We start from the raw sequence: 17188 nt of genomic DNA, 5'->3' as shown, positions 1-17188 counted from the left end.
ATGTACTTAATTTCGCATATCCTTTCCTTGATTGAGCTACTCCAAAGCAAATATTTTCCTTTTTTGGAGGGGAGAGGACGTAGAGATTCTCTTAACCAATCTCAGTAGTCTTTAAAGGATCTCTCATGGAAGCTTAACATCTTCCATTTTCAGTGGTTCCTAGAAATGTTTTTTCTCAAAGTGGAGAAGTCTATATTTGAAGGCAGACCGTTTATACCCAATTATACACTGATCTTAATGAATCTGACATTCCTTTCCAGTGTGATAGACCTAGCCAGGGGCTGATATGCAAATAAACTATTCCCACCCTGAACTTAAGACATCTTTTAAGAGTAGCAGCTGTACGTATATTAAGCAGACCTTAACTGGAACATTCTTGGTGTATCATGAAACAATAGCTGCATATTGACTTACTGCTAAAAAAACCCCAAATTCTCCTTTTTGCCCCATACTAGTATATTTTGAAGCAGTTCAGTCAGAGGAAGGGAAGGTAGTAGAGGATCTTAGAACAAGACAATCATGGCATGAAATGCTTTCCTGCAAAGTATTTTGTTGCAATTATCTGGGAAAGTATTTTTAAACCTTGCATTTGGTCTGTGCTCCTCTATCTTTAATAACTCCTCAAATCTGTTTATAATTTGCTGTCTTGAGCCCAAGAGTTAATCAATTACGAGAGCAAAACAGTTGCTCAGGACACAATAGGAATTTTATGGACTTTTTCTCTCCTTCATTTTAATGAGTAAATTCAAAGAGCATTTTCTTAATTTCACTGTCCCCAGGAACAGTACCTCTGTACTTTCTGAATCAAGACACACCAGTGTGCCTTCCAACAGATGTTAGCATTTTTAGAATAGTTCCGAAAGAGTTATGTACCACATTTTCAGATGCAGGAGTCCAAAACAGTAATAAACTGTTAAGATAGAAAATGTAGCTACTTCTGTTCCTGAATTTAAAGTACAGGAATATGCAGTATAGATATTTTCTTTAAAGCTGTGGCATAGGATTCTCCATTTAAAATGTTTCATTTTGTAACTTTCCTTTGTGCTGCAATTTACTTATCAGACATTTTATTGAGGAATGTTGAAGAGACATGTGCATACTGGAGGGACAGCAGAGAATTGTCTTCTCCTCAGCCACAAGAACCTGCACTGTACAGTGGTTCATGTCATTTAAAAGACAGCAGAGTTATAAATAATCTCCAAATAGGATGCTAGAGTTAACAGTACTGCTCAGAAACTGTTTGAATGTCTCCATCCTCCACTGCACACTTCAAATGATGAGATGGGCTTAAAAATGCAGAAGTTTAAGAATAGTAAATTCAGGTTTAGTATTTGCTTTCTGGTTTTTGTGCTTTTAGCATTCACATTTTCAGTCTTTTCTCCACAATCATGAGAGCTAGAAACTTTTTTTTAAAGACAGCTGAGATTCTAATGTAATAACATGACTCCAGGAAAAGAGACTTTAAGAAAAACCCTGAATATCACAAGACTTGTGATTAAAATGTTTAGAGTTGGAAACGCTGGAATAATATCAGAACAAGTTGAAGACAGGATGTTCTGGGTAGCCAGACCCACAAGTCCAGCCATAGTTCAAGATTAAATCCTCAATTCTTAGATGCAACTATAAGCAACAAAACAGTGTTAATGTTGTAATTCTCCCATATTTCTCAAGTATTGAATGTTTGCATATTTAATGGTGAGGAGAAGAAAATGTATTTGGGTATTCTGTGTGTCTCAATTCCTAACTAATGTTCAAAATCTGGATTTACTTCAGAATACCAAAATCATTAATCTATATTAATGAGTGCCTGCAAAATAAGTTTTGTTGTTGTTTTTTTTTATTTTATTTTAAAAACTAGAACCCAATAAAGCCTCTGAAAACTCTAAATACCTGGATATATGGCCACTCATTAAAATACCTAAATAAACTTTAAAACGATTTCTGAATGGAGATCTCATATGCCAAGCTGCAATTGTTAATACCTATTTTACAACACCATTTTGAAAACAGTGAGTTTTCTCTCCGGTAGTAACACTGCTTTCCCTTAACCATAAGTGGGAATTTGTACATGCCTTGAGATTTTCAGTCTATTTAAGATTGTTCATGTTGCAGATTTTAGTGCACTCTTGTGTATTTTCATACCCCCGCCCCGCCATTCCTGGGACAATGTGAACCACTGCCAAAGAGTGGGATCAATTTTTCCATATGTTTTGGGGGGCACACTCGATTTTCTCCTTACATTTTATAAAAAGAATAAGTGTAAAGGGAACAGGAAGCCTTTGAATCTGCTTCCTTCAGCTCCCTATCTCTGCTTTAAACTCTATTGCTGAACAAAACTTGTGACCTTTCTAATGAGAGGTTTCCTGTAAAAGAGATGTCACACCTGTTTTGCTCTTGATGTTTGTCCTGGCATTTAACTTTGTGTGTGTGTGTTGTTTTGTTTTTTTTTAATTACTACTTAAACAAGACTTAATTGCTTCACCCAGAATCCTGCAAAGCTGTCAGATCTTTTATTTACCTTGACTTCTTTAAAATTACTTGAGGACTCAGATTTGCTGTTAAGCACTTGGATCCCAAACCTACAAACACTCAGGCAACATGCTTAACTTAATGCATATAAATAGTTCCATTGACTTGTGTGGGACTATTCACACACATAAAGTTAAACCACCTTTGAGTGCAGGATTGGGGCTTTAGTGTTAATATTTTCACTCTTATCCAGTAAACCAATATTTGAACATACTGGATGTGTTTATTGTTTGAACAGTCCCATTAAATAATTAACCAAAGTCCTGTACAATACCTATTGACAATGTATACTAAATTGGTCATTTTTAAATTGTAGCATAACTGAATTTTAGACTTACCAGGCTTGCAACTGGCCAGTCCAATAGCTGGTAGTACTAAAATGTTGGAAATAATATAAAATTCTGACAGTTTGCTTGCAAAACCATGTTATAAATTAATACAGAAATATTGTTAATCTGAAAAGATTTGCTGAAGCTGTCTATTGAAAAGCTTGTTGCAAGCCAATGTTCTGTCATATGTGGACTGTCCATATGTGTGTCTCTGTAATGCTGCTTCATTCAGCATTTGCCTGTGCATACTGTATAGTGTATTCAAAGCATTGCAGCTGTTTAATCTCCTCAATCTGTTACATGGTAATTAGTTTCCCTTTTTATTTTCCTTGTATTTTTCGTTAATGCTTAACCTTGGGAAAAGGGAAGGGGTGTTTTAGTTCTTGTGCTCTTTCATTAAAAATTGTTGAGTCAAATAAAGTAAAGAGATATATGAATCTACGTAGATTTGAAGTTTGTTGTCTTCATGAATCCAAGAATGCGACCTCAGTCATATGCAGGAACCTTGAGGGTCAAGAGTAACTATGACTCAAACATTTTGGATGGGTAACTTCTGACAGGCAGAGCTATTTCTGAAAATGAAGATCAAAGAGCTATTAAAAATGAAACATGTACCATGCAGAATATGTAAGCCTCCAGCTATATTTTCTACTCATCTTCTTTTCATGTGTATGATTTATAATTTATTTTCTCTAGCACAGTACTGTTTCATCGATATGCATTCTGCACAGAATAAGATGAACTCTAATTGACTTTAATCCTCAATTTTAGAATAGATTGCCTGTCTTTTTTTTTTTTTTTAATATGCCAAAATGCTTTTGTGATTTACTATAACTAGCCTTGCATAGCAATTTCTCTTTGCTGCATAGAATGCTGCAGCAGCCTTTAGCTGGTCAGCTCTTGGGTCTTTTATTGTTGCTGTAGTTTTCATATTTCATATTATACTGTAGACACCTTTGTGCCCACATCTAATCTGTCCTGTTGATTACTGGCTCTCCTGACTCCCCCCTACCCTCCAGTCCCCCAAACAAAATAAATGTTTTTGAAACATAGCATTGGGGGCTTTTATTTTAAGAAAATACTTAATATGACAAATTTCAACTACAGCTCTTGAGAAAATAACGTTTTTTTCTCTGGGTAGTGGGGAGTTAAATTAAAAACCCCCACTGCATTTAGCTATATTTCTGGGGAATGTTAGGGTATTCGACCTTCATTCTACTAGAGTCTCTGTTTGCTATTACCCAATACTACAATGGCATCGTGAGAGTTATAGCAGCATACCCCCTAATACGTGATGAGGGAATACACTATTAAGTATTTTCCAAATCCTCTAAAACCTGCTTTGCATCTATTAAGAGTAAGGCTGTAGCTGTCCGGTACGTTGGATCTATTTTGGCTTATTTACCATATTTGTCGTTTCATTGAAGAGATATGGGGACAATTGTCTAAGTTGCCCTGTATCTCAGCCAATCTCTGCTTAGCCCCAAGACATGCGGTTGTGCTGGCAATATGACCCCTTTGAGCCCAAAGAAAATCATGGACACTTGAAACAATAGATAATACTGGATTGGCCTTCATGCTGGGTCCTTTTTAATTGGAGGTTTTTTTCATCCATTGGTGGAAAGACTGTTACTTGGAAACAGATAGATAGGAATTCTATACAAGTAACTGCTTTTGTGTACTTTTAGCCCATGTTTATGGGAACATATTGTCAAGGTCAATTGCTGCCTTTCTGAACAGTAATAAAAAGCAAGCTGGCTATTGTCGTTTTTTGTATACTGAATCCAACCTAATGGACAGTGCATCACAACCTTTTCTTGAAAGTATCCTTTCAGCTGTTCTAGCTAACAGCACCCTGAAACTTTCTTTTCATCTGCTCAGGCATTGGAGAGAAGTATTCAACATGGGAGCCAACCAAACGAGAGTTAGAATTGCTACGACACAACCCCAAGCGGAGAAAAATAACCACAAATTGTACCATAGGTAAGTCAAGGAAACAGTTTTTCAGATGATTACTTCACCAACGGCTCTTTCAAAGCGCTGTGATGTTTTTCTTGCCTTTCAAGGTTTTAATGCATGTGCTTGGGTTGTCTCTTACAATTGTTTTTCTTTTTAAATGTGTCATGTCATCTGAATGACCACTGTGTACTGAATTCCATCCTCTCTTCTCTATAGAAGGATGTGTGCTGTGTCATTTCAGATACTGAAGATAGTAATTTCCAAAGGAGACCTTCAAAGTAGGAGACTCTTAAGCCCTGTGTATACTAGGAAATTCTATGGGGAAAAAATCCCCACTGATGGTACCACCAGTTCAGCTGAAGTTTTAATTGACATGGTAAAAACAATGGGAGCTACGAGAACTAATCTACACGAGAGCTCCCATTAGTGCTACCACCAAGGCAGTTGCACCAGTGGATTTCTCTTGTTCAAACATAGTCCAAATTACATCATCCTTTCACTTGAGAGCTTTTTTTATTTACCAAATAGGAGTTTCAGTCTTTTTACCAGATGGGAACTTTGACTTTTTCCTTCTACTTTAGAGGATCCAGAGGAGAGGAACAAAAATGATAAAAGGTTTAGAAACTCTGACTATGAAGGAAGGTTTAAAAAAAAAAACTGGATATGTTTAGTCTTGAGAAAAGAAGATTGAAGGCAGACCTAATACATCTTTAATATAGTCTCCTGTAGTGTTATAAAGAGGATCATAAACAATTGTTCTCCATGTCCACTGAAGGTAGGACAAGAAGTAATTGGCTTAGTCAGCAGCGGGAGAGGGTTATGTTAATATTATAAAGCTTTTCCTAACTTTAAGGAGTAGGTTACCAAGGGAGGTTGTGGAATCCCCATCATTGGAGGTTTAAGAACTGGCCAGACAAATACCTGTCAGGGATGGTCTAGGTATACTTGGTCCTACCTCAGCACAAGGGGATGGCCTAGATGATCTCTCGAGGTCCCTTCGGGCCTTACATTTGTATAATTGTATGTTGAAAACTCCAGAAGGGGTCTTTCAGATTCCTATTTTGAACCCAAATCACATAGTCTGTTCTCCAGCTTGTTTGTTTTAGATTTCAGTTCCTATATTCACAGATTCCAAGGCGAGAATGGATCATTATGTACAAATCAAATATTGTAGCGCACAAAATTAGTATACTCACTTTGGAGCCAAGAGCTATCTGAAATGCAGGCGTAATGAGAGATGACTGGGAAACAGCTGGGGAAGAGAGGAGAAAACATGCATAAGTTCTCACAAAATGTAGATACTATTTTTCATCAAAACTTCCTGACCAGCTCTAATGTTGACTAAACTGGTCAGTAATAATCCTGTGGCTGTGTTTTCTTTACAGTGTAATGCATGCTAACATTCAGTTGAATGTTTGAAGTATGAAGATTTCTGAGGTTAGGATGATAACCGTAGGCCCAGATTTTTACAGGTATTTAGGCATTGCTCTGTTCAGCATTGCAAAGCCCAAGTCTCATTTTCAAAAGTGACTTAGGAGCTTAAGTTCCATTTCTTTCAATCTGACTTAGACTCTTAAGTGCCTGTCACTTTTGGAAATGAGACTGAGTCAGTTAAGTGTTGTAATGCTCAGCGGAGCAATGACTAGATTCCTTTAAAAATCTGTGCTGTAGTCACTAGAAGCAGGAAGCAGTTTGTGAAGTCCTTAAATTTTGCCTCATTTTTCAAAACTACTGTAAGCACTGTGTTGTCATAAAGTGCATCATCTAATGTTCATACCTTTTCACCCTCCAAAATTCTTTGGGGGTAATGATGAATAAAATAATAGTTTTATATACATATTTCTAATACAGTAGTGCATAAATAATGCAATACATGTATAAAGTACCTGAAACTCTGGATTGAGAAGCAATAATGTGACTTCAAGAAAAGAAGTCAAGATCTGGGGATAGAACGGTAATGTCAAGGAATGGACATCTATTTTTGCAACAGTAGAGCAGAAAAAAGGGTTGAAACACACCTGGACCTTGAACACTTCAAGCAGCGTAGGAAAGCATTCTAAACTTAGCTGGTTTGTTCTCTCTAATGCTTATTCATTTTGGGAATTGATTTTTTATGAAACTGTAATATATTGTATAAGAACTATATTACTAATTACTTGGCTAAATGAATTCTACAGGACAAATGGAAGTGGATTTGATAAACTGTTAAGGTGCATCTGACCTTTCTGAACGATGAAACATTTTTGGATGTTTCTCTTTCCATTTTGATGGAATGAGATGCTGATTCTTAAAAGACTTCTAATTTTTAGTCTGTTAAAAGGGATGGTTCTGACTGCATGAAATCTTTTACACACAGCATGGGGGGAAAGTGCTCATGAAACACAGGGGATAAGGGCAATGACTGATGTCTTTACTTCTGCAGGCATGCTTTTAATAATTTCTCCTACTGAGCCCTGGAGCTGTCCGTATGCCAAGATTTAAAAAGAGAAAAAAATCAAAGCACCCAAGAGACTTAATGCAGTTTTGGGCTACAGTTAAAAGCAAACGACTTGATTTCTTTCACCAAAATACATTAGGGGTTTAACGGAATAAAATGGTCATTGTCCTTAAGCTTTTTCTCTGTATCCCCGGCTTATTGCTAAATCTGTACCTGTGTGCAGACCGAAATGCTGCAGCTACCTGGACGTGCCCATTTCTCTCTTCTGATGCTCATTTCTTCAGACATCAGGTCTTTATTGATCCATAATAGACCTCTGTTTCCTCTTCTGAGGTAGATAAATGAGCCAGAGAACATGCATAGATGTCTGATTGTATTGGCTCTGATAATGAAACTTATGCTGATAACCAGCTGTATGTGTCGCAAGCCTATTGATTGATTCTGGTAACATGGAGAATCCAGTTTAGACTAACTTAATGTCTTTTACCTTTTTGTAAAGCTGATTTAAAAGAAAAAAGGCAGATGCTTGCTTTCTTCCCCTCTCCCTTCCTCCTGGTGTATGCCCAGATGGATTATGGGAATTGCATTTTGGATTTTTTTAACTTCTCAGGTATGACATGTTGAAATGGTTATTGAGCCTCTCATACTGGTTCTGTATAGCTTTAAGTGATGTATACTTGTACTGTAACTAATGAGGATGGCATGGTATTCCTGGAATCCAAGACAATACAGACTTGGAGTAGCTTGGAAAAATATGTACGTTTGTGGGTTATCATGGGGGAATTTTGAAAAGGAGGGTTTGCCATAGTGAGAACTTCACTAATATGGATTGTAATGTACTGGAAGCTGGTTCAGAGGTATAAAATAACCATCTGTGTGGTTTCCCATTAGGTTTTACACCATTAGTCTTTAAAACACATCACTCCAGAGTCGTGTGGATTTTTAACTCCCTGGCAAAGTCTGCTTTGCACTGCAAGTTATTTTCCTTCTCTCGTCTTGTAGTGCTGAGAAATGACCTTTTGTGGCTTCTTTAGTAGCTAGCTGGCTCTGTGGACTAGCTTTTCTGAACTGGATGAACAGCACAACAGCAGTATCCTCAGTCTTGCACTGGCACCATAAATTAACTATGTAGAATGAACTGCCATAAGATGAGGTTTTTATCACTAAGAACTAATAATTCACCAGTGGGAATGCTCCCGTCTACCTTTTATTTCAGTCAAAATAAAATTATATTTCCTTGTACGTAGTAACTTTAAAATTTTGACCAGTAGTGGGTAAAGAACCTCTTATATACATCATGAAAAGACTGATCTCCAAGAGTTGTTGGATCTCACTGGCCCTACAGTCTCTCTGATTTTTCTTCAAACTGGATATCTGTATCTCTCTCACCAGATACTTGCGTCCTAACCATGAATATACACACAGTAAATTTTTTGCTGAATCACTTTTGTGCCATTGTGCAGATTAAAATAGTTCTAGCAGTGGTGCAGGCTGGAGAATCCTAAACTTTTACTGGTTCTTGCTTTCTGGATGTTCACCGAAGAATCAGCCTCACAGTTACATTTGCCTATCTGTGAAGTGACTTTGGGAGAAATTGCTTAAGAGCCAACAGTGAGCTCAGTGCTGATGCAAATAATGACACATGGTCCCTGCCCTAAGGATCTAATCTAGATTAGACAGGCAGTTCAGTAGGCATATAATACATGGGGTGAGTTTGCAAACTTGAAATGCTGATAGTCATTATTTAGTCTTTGCAGAATTAAATAACATCTTGGTTTCAGATTCAAGACTTACTGGTTTGGTTTGATAAATTTCTGACGTGCTAATTACACCCAAAAATCCTTAAGGACAATTTGTGTATGATAAAATTTAGATAATGCCACCCTACTGGATTTTTTTTTTTCCAGACATACAAGGGAAAACTCAATTTTTAAGTCAGTCTCCTGTTGCTCTATGGAGGCACTACACTCAGCTAACCTATCAAACTACTACATTCAGATGTACAAGAGAGGTTTTTATTATGGGGGTGGGCTGGGTGGGAAGGAGATGTAGCATCTTTTGGGGGCCATTTTCATAGCTCATCTTCTTCTCATATCATTAGTCCCTACAAAAGATTAGTACTCCTGAGCAGACTGAGGTATTAGCTAGCCTGTCTCTAATTAGCATATGAAATGACTTTGTGGCTGAAGACTCTGCTACATTACCAGTAGAAAGAATTAGACTCTAAAAGCACATGGATAATTAGCTAGCTAGAGCCACCTGGGATTCCCATTTTCAGTGTTGCAAAAAGGCAGAGGGGGGAGCCTTTAGAGCAGAATGAGCAAATCCTTTTCAGAAAGAATGATGGGGTGTGGGGGAGGTGACAAAAACAATAGCTACATCGCAGTGGCAGGTGGTTTTTGCAGCTGTGTGACACCAAGCAGGATGACGTGAGAAAGAGAGGCATGAGTGGAATAAATATTGCAGCAGTGCTTCAGTGTAAAGGTGGCTAAGGGAGATGAACAGTGGCCTGGAAATTATATCTGGTTCTCTAGACAAGCTACCAGAAGCATTGCTTTATCTTTCAATGTTACATAAACTATGCATGAGTAGCCATGCACAAGGGCCTAACTAGAAAAGACTTGAAGATGTTGTGGACTGCATTAATACTTTAAAGTATTTTGTGAATGTGCTATCTTTTTGGTGTACTTGCTTTTTCGTCTAAGACTTCTTAAACTAGCACAGATGGAAAAGGGGAGCGAAAACACTCTGACACAGTACAGAACTTTTAACACTGGTTTAAATTTTAATTGTGAGTTGGACACGTTAGTGGGCACATATTTGAAATGTGGCCACCTATGATATGCATTTAAAATGGATTTCAGTTCTCTAACTTTTAACTTTTTTTTTCCTCTGCTTTGTCGGATTAAACAACATTTTGAATCAGTCAAAATGGGGTGCATAATGTCCTCTTAAGTGCTACCCAAATACATGCCTCCTGCATAAATACTATCCACTCATCTTACCTTGTAACTACATCCACCATCCATCTGGAAAATTGTTAATTATTCCCTACGTTAATTAACCAATCCTAAAATATCCTGCGATACAGCACCAAATACAGTGATAAATGTTTTATACAATAAACATTCCTTTTCCCTCAGGGAAAGGTGTAAAGGCAGAAAATGAATTTTTATGTTTTGGGGCGGGAGGCAGGTTTCACTCGCTGCAATATTCTCTTTCCCCGAATATTTACGTCCTCCCATCAACTTTTTGAGTATTGCCGTATGAAGGAAAAAAGCCTGTTGTTTAAAATAAACAAAAAATGTTTGTTTTTATTTACTCAAAAAGGCACATGTACGATGTCTAGACAGGCTTTCTGAAGGTAAACTACAGCAGTAAACCCAGTTGAGCAGCCATCAGTGAAGGAAGAACCAAAGTAGCTGCTTTAGAAGTTCAAAAAGATTTTGTTGCTTCTAGAAACATTTTTTCTTGTTAACAGTTTGTAAAAGAAGAACTCACAGATTTCCTGTTAAACAGAATCCCTGTATTTCTTTGGTCATTTGAATGCACTTCACCTTGGTTGCTAAATCTGACGACCCTCCAGAAACTGTTCAGGTGTCTGATGTAATCTCACAGGTTCGCAGTGCGGTTTATAGATTTCTATTTACAGGTTTCAATAACAGATAAATCAAAGTTATGGGAGAACTTTCCCTTCATGATCATTATAGTCATGTGAATGAATCTGACAGTAACTGACAATATTGTTACAGAGAAGCATATATTTTCATGTGCATTTATGTTAATCTCTGCTAGATGTTAACCCTGTCAGCCTCAGAATTCACCTTATTTTGCAGTATACAAAATGGGCACAGAGCAAACAAAATACCACTTAGCTCTGATGTAAATATGCACCTTGTTCAGTTTAGAGTGAAAAAAAGATATGATAAGAAATTAAATTCGGAGGTATCACCAGGATTATTTTTAGTTCTATTTGTTGTACATAGAATGTGGGCACAAAAGTGATGTGAAAGTGCCAAAAAACAAAAACTAGGGAATCATAATGTCTCAAAACTTGTGCCTAGTATTTTTGTGCACTTTACATAAACTCAGCTCTACAAGATAGCATTCTTTTCACCACGTGATTGAGATTTTTGTTGGAAAAGATTTCCAACAACGAGACAAAAGGAAAGGTATGGTTTCACTGCTGAAATGAGAAATGTTTATTTTCAGTGAAGAGGATTGCTGTGTCTGGTAAATGTTGAATGCTGTCTCTTCATTTGATTTATAGCATGAGAAACGACAGTAGTCCAACTTTATCCCCAAGGGGTGAAGGAGAAGACTTTTATAGAATTCAGGCTTTTATTTGAACTTTGGAAACAGATTAATTCATTAGGACATCCATCATGGTAGTTTACGATCAAATTAAACTTCAGAAGTTAGAGAAGCGTGTCTTACTGCAAACTCTATTCTCACATCTGGACATAGTGTTTGGTGGGACATTTTTTAATCATTCAAATAAAATATTAAGTAGGCTACTAATCTCCAGTGGGAGATCCATGTAAACAAACAGTTTTTAAGCAAATAGAATTGTGAGCCATTTCTTCAGCTGTAAGTATACCGAGCATAGTGGGGGCAGAGATAGAAAGAGACACACACACCCATCTTAAACTAATAGTAATGGTAGAAAAGCATGATGTACTGTCTGGGGAAAGGGGAATAGCCAGCCCCCGTACTATAATGAGTCCTTTACAGACTATCAGAAATATTGCGTTGAATTTTCATAAAGAATGTTTGTAAATCACTGCAGTACCATCTACGGTTATAAATTGAGCTGAAGAAAAAAATAATTTTAATCTTTTTAAATTAGATGTTAATCTTTTGAGATAAGCATTTTTCCCAAATGAAACAGCTGATATTTAGTTTGTTTAACTCGGTTATCTTTTCTTGACATAGCTTATTAGTGCTACTTTGTTACAGGGAAGTTGCATCTAGCAGTTGATAACACCTTTGCATCATCACTTTTTAAGGCAAATGAGCATTTATTTGCTCCTGCATTTTAAGGGAATCCAGAATTTCGTAGCAGAAACCAAGACTTGCACTTCTCTTCATATTTGATCTCACCGCTTATTAAAATGGAGAGTTTCGTACCTCATGAGCTTTTGCTGGACACGCTAATATGAGCGCAACGCCTTGACTTCTATAAGGGACCGGTGTTTGTTTTCCTCTTCTGATTACAGTAACCTTCGCTGGGCTTATAGGTCTGAATTTGAAGCAAGGGCAGTTTAGGTTGGACATTAGGAAAAACTTCCTAACGGGGTAGTTGAGCACTGGAATAAATTGCCTCGGGAGGTTGTGGAATCTTCATCATTGGAGATTTTTAAGAGCAGATTAGACAAACACCTGTCAGGGATGGTCTATAATACTTAATCTTGCCATGCGTGCAGGGGACTGGACTAGATGACCTCTTGAGGTCCCTTCCAGTCCTACGATTCTGTGATTCTCTAGAGTTGTGTGTGTTTCTTGAGATGGCAAAATTGGTGTACAAATAAAGAAATAGAAAAAGTGGCCTTGCACGCTATTAGAAATGCAGGTAGGGAAAGAAATAATATTTTCCAGGTTATGGCAAATTACTTATTTGACAGTGTCCTTTTTTTAAAAGAACTAATTTTGTTTTGCAAACTGGGTGCTTATTTCTATTTTGTATTCTCATTCGTTCCCATTTAGTAGAAAATATGAATTAATTTTCATCGTGAATCACTTCCATTGCTATAATGCCCAAACTTTAAACAATCCGTTGATGTTGTTTTAACATGTCAGTTTATAAAATAAAACTCTGTGAAAGTAGAACATGACTTTTTCTAAATAACAATATTTGTATTTCACCATAAACCCATAACATAACAAAATTCTTGGCAATGGATTTCTTACTGTTCCTTGGCTTTGAAAAATAGCACCTTGCATTTGAGAACCAATCTTTCAAGACAGTGGTGGGTTGAAGAAAAGAAATAACTACACAGCAAAAATTTGAAGCACAGGAATGTATTCGTGAGGTGGAAGTGGATGTATTTAAAGCAAAATCTTCTATAAACTTAATTTCACAGTTCAACACTTTCCAGGGGAGAAAATGGAAGTAATAACTAGTGTGCATGGGTGCAATTAGAAGGCTATTTTGAATTAGTTAAATAAGTGATAGCAGTTGAGGAAGATGCATCTGTTCCTTACTTCAGAAGTCTTCATACAGCAGGTGAAGTAGTGAACACAGGGATTGTAGATGGAATTGGCTGAGGTTCCCTTATGTTTTTCTCACCTGATTGTGGAAGATAAAGTATTGAAATTGCACAACAGTCTTACCTGAAAGAATAAATGGGGATGTGAGTAGATGCATAAGTTCCTGCTGCATCACGCGCTCAGGCTTCCCCAATACCACTGGGGCTGCTTACATGTGTCTTCCTTGCTATAGTTCCTATGACAAAGCCAATGTCTCTTGGGCTGTGGCTGTTGTGGCAAAGGGACTTTTTTGAGCAGCCTTGATGATGGTAAGTTCTCAAGAGAAGAAATGTAAGGAAGGCTGAAGATTGAAGACCAGTGAGGTTCCACAAGAGAGACTGCTTGGGAGGCAAAGAGAGAGATTGCTTTGGAGCAAGCAGGACTCCACATCCAATTGCTTACAGAGCTGAGGATAGGTCCAAACAGAGCATTTGGGATTGCCAGGGGTGGTGCTGGTGATTTGTTTATGTTGGATATAAATATTTCAGTCTGACACTGAGGAATAAAGTCAGAGGATCTAAACATCTTTGTTTTGCTGCTGTACCTGCTGAATCACTCTCACTGTTTATCCAGAGTAACAGCCGTGTTAATCTGTATTCGCAAAAAGAAAAGGAGTACTTGTGGTACCTTAGAGACTAACCAATTTATTTGAGCATAAGCTTTCGTGAGCTACAGCTCACTTCATCGGATGCATACTGTGGAAAGTATAGAAGATCTTTTTATACACACAAAGCATGAAAAAATGGGTGTTTACCACTACAAAAGGTTTTCTCTCCCCCCACCCCACTCTCCTGCTGGTAATAGCTTATCTAAAGTGATCACTCTCCTTACAATGTGTATGATAATCAAGGTGGACCATTTCCAGCACAAACCAAGATTTTCTCCCCCACCCTCCTGCTGGAAATGGCCCACCTTGATTGGGACCTAAAACATCTTAAAAAAAAATTGTATGTATTTGGCTTCATTTATTAATAGTTTGAAGAAAGAAAGCCTTGATATTGAATCCCTCTTACCTTCAGTTAAGGTGTAGGAGCAAACAGTACATACCCCTCTGACACCTACTAGGTCTAGCAAAACCAGGGAAGAGCTAAGACCATGATCCAGTTGCTCATAGGTTTAAAAACAAAGGGGGGGGGCAGTAAATAAATCTTTTTTTAAATATAAACCTTTTTTAAGAAGTCGGGTCTAATCTATCCAACGCAAAGAAGAGGAAGAAAAAATAATCCTTTGAGAGTCTTGTGTTAGTAGCTGTAGTAAATAACTCTATTCCGTTCTGTGTATCTCATTGTGCTTGATAAAAGAAAATATTAAGCTAATGACATATGATTACATATTTTTTTCTGAATCTACTTTTACAATCAGTAAACTGTAACTGTGAAATGCTTTTGCTGTTTACTGATCCTGTTTGGTGTTTAAGGATGACCTCAAAGTATGTGTTTTTCTGCACTCCTCTTCCCCCTCAAAGTTTGTTCTCTTTTAGAAATAACGGTATCAAATCTTTATTCCCCTGCTTTTGCTTGATGGACTGAAGAGCTAGTGTTACCGCTGAAATCTGAGTGGCAGCTTTTTCAGCCTCGGCTGAAGGAAGGACACCAATTCCTTCACCAAGAGTTTTTATCCCAATATTTGCTCTAGAGTTTGAGTTTTAACAAATTAAAATGTAAACCAATTGACCTCAACATCATCTTTGTTCCTAATGGGTAACTAATATGATGCTTATTTTTATTTTTAAAGGCTTCAAAGGTGATCCTGGCGACTACAGGCCGGTATGCCTAACTTTGGTACCACCAGATTGTCTGATAATTCTTTCTTTACTATAGTTTCAACCAAATAGATGATCATGATATGTTGGGGAAGAGTCAATATGGCTTTTCTAAAGGGAAATCATGCCTCACCAGAATTATTGAAGGAGGTCAACAAACGTGGACGAGGATGATCCAATCGATAGAGTGTACTCGGACTTTCAGAAAGCCTTTGGCAAGGTCCCTGGCCAAAGGTTTTTAAGCAAAGTAAGCAGTCATGAGCTAAAAGGGAAGGTCCCTTCATGGATCAACAACTGGTTGAAAGATAGGACACAGAGTAGGAATAAGTGGCCCAGTGCTATTGAACATATTCATAAATGATCTGGGAAAAGGGGTAAACAGTGAGGTGGCAAAGTTTGCAGATGATACAAAATTACCCAAGATAGTTAAGTCCAAAGCTAACTGCAAAGACTTACAAAGGGATCTCATAAAACTGGCTAACAAAATGGCAGATGAAATTCAGTATTAATAAATGGAAAATAATGTAAATTGGAAAACAGAATCCCAACTATATATACAAAATGATAGGGTCTAAATTAGTTGTTACCATTCAAAAATGAGATCTTAGAGTCATTGTGGATAGTTCTCTGAAAATGTCTGCTCATTGTGCAGCAGTAGTTAAAAAAGCTTAGAAACTACTAGGAAGGGGATAATAAAATAAGATGGTAAATTTCATAATGCCACTATATAAATCCATGGTATGTCCACACCTTGAATACTGTGTGCCGTTCCAATTGCCCCATCTCAAAAAAGGTGCATTAGAATTTGGAAAAGTATAGAGAAGAGCAACAAGAATGTTTAGGGGCATGGAACAGCTTCCGTTTGAGGAGAGAGAAAAAAACTGGGACTGTTCAGCTTGGAAAATAAATGACTGTGGTGGGGGATATGATAGAGGTCTATAAAATAAGGAAGTGTTATTAACCCATTCACATAACACAAACCAAGAGTCACCAACTGGAATTAATAGGCAGCAAGTTTAAAACAATCACAAGGAAGTACTACTTCACACAACGTGCAGTCAACCTGTAGAACTCATTGCCAGGGCATGTTGTGCAGACCAAAAGTATAACTGGATTCAAAAAAAAAATTGAAGAAGTTCATGGAGGATAGGTCTACAAATGACTTAACCATGAGCAACCCCCATACTCTCTGAACCTCTTACTGTTAGAAACCGGATCTGGATGACGGGATGGATCACTTGACAAATTACCGTGCTCTGTTTGCTCCCTCTGAAACATCTGGTACTAGCCACTGTCAGAGACAGGACACTGGGCTAGAAATACCATTGAGCTGAACCAGTGTGGCCGTTCTTGTATCAAGTAATAGTTCTGAGTTTTACGTACTATCGTCTCCCTTCTAGCCCTCCAAAAAAATGAGTCGGTCGGGCCAGTGTTCATCTTGCCGGTCATTTTTCTTCTTCTTGATCTCCCTTCGTAGCAAATGGGTTGGGGAGGAGTTTGCTAGGCAGTCTTGAAATGTCGTCGGTCAAGAGTATTTTTAGCAGCCCCTAGAAACGAGATACATTTTTAAGGTGGTATTCTTGGAATCGCTCCCTGCAGGAAGAGACCTACATACTTGCTAGTGTCCATTGTCTGTAAAACTTCGCCAATTGTCTGGGAGCGCTGTTCGAGGGGGTAATAAGCTTTGACGCCTGAGGATAAATGTCTGAGCTTGACAACAAATTGGCATTGAAACGAATATTTGAAATGACTTGCTAACCACGTGGGTTCTGGCAAGAAATATTTAGTTTGAGTCATGCTTGAAGATTTGATTGGCTGCTGCTTTGCTTTGTAGGTTTTTCGCTTTGAGGCAGTTTTCTTCTGCACAGAACAGTTTGGCTTAAATCAAGACAGCAATCTTAATAGGACCTCTTTTAAAATATA

The 17188-nt window shown here is 37.6% G+C and overlaps 1 protein-coding gene across 5 annotated transcripts in view; it reads left to right on the top strand.

The window, feature by feature from the left end:
* Positions 1-17188, top strand: part of USP22 (ubiquitin specific peptidase 22) — a 195256-nt gene that overhangs the window by 117071 nt on the left and 60997 nt on the right. For all 5 annotated transcript variants that reach the window (XM_073361871.2, XM_073361872.2, XM_073361868.2 and 2 more), the window contains one exon: positions 4740-4841. In XM_073361871.2, the coding sequence (XP_073217972.1) occupies positions 4740-4841 (102 nt within the window). The remainder of the gene's footprint in view (positions 1-4739; positions 4842-17188) is intronic.

The sequence above is a fragment of the Lepidochelys kempii genome, chromosome 10 (assembly GCF_965140285.1).
Source record: "Lepidochelys kempii isolate rLepKem1 chromosome 10, rLepKem1.hap1, whole genome shotgun sequence".
NCBI lineage: Eukaryota > Metazoa > Chordata > Testudines > Cheloniidae > Lepidochelys > Lepidochelys kempii.
This window is presented reverse-complemented; position numbering and strand designations above follow the sequence as displayed.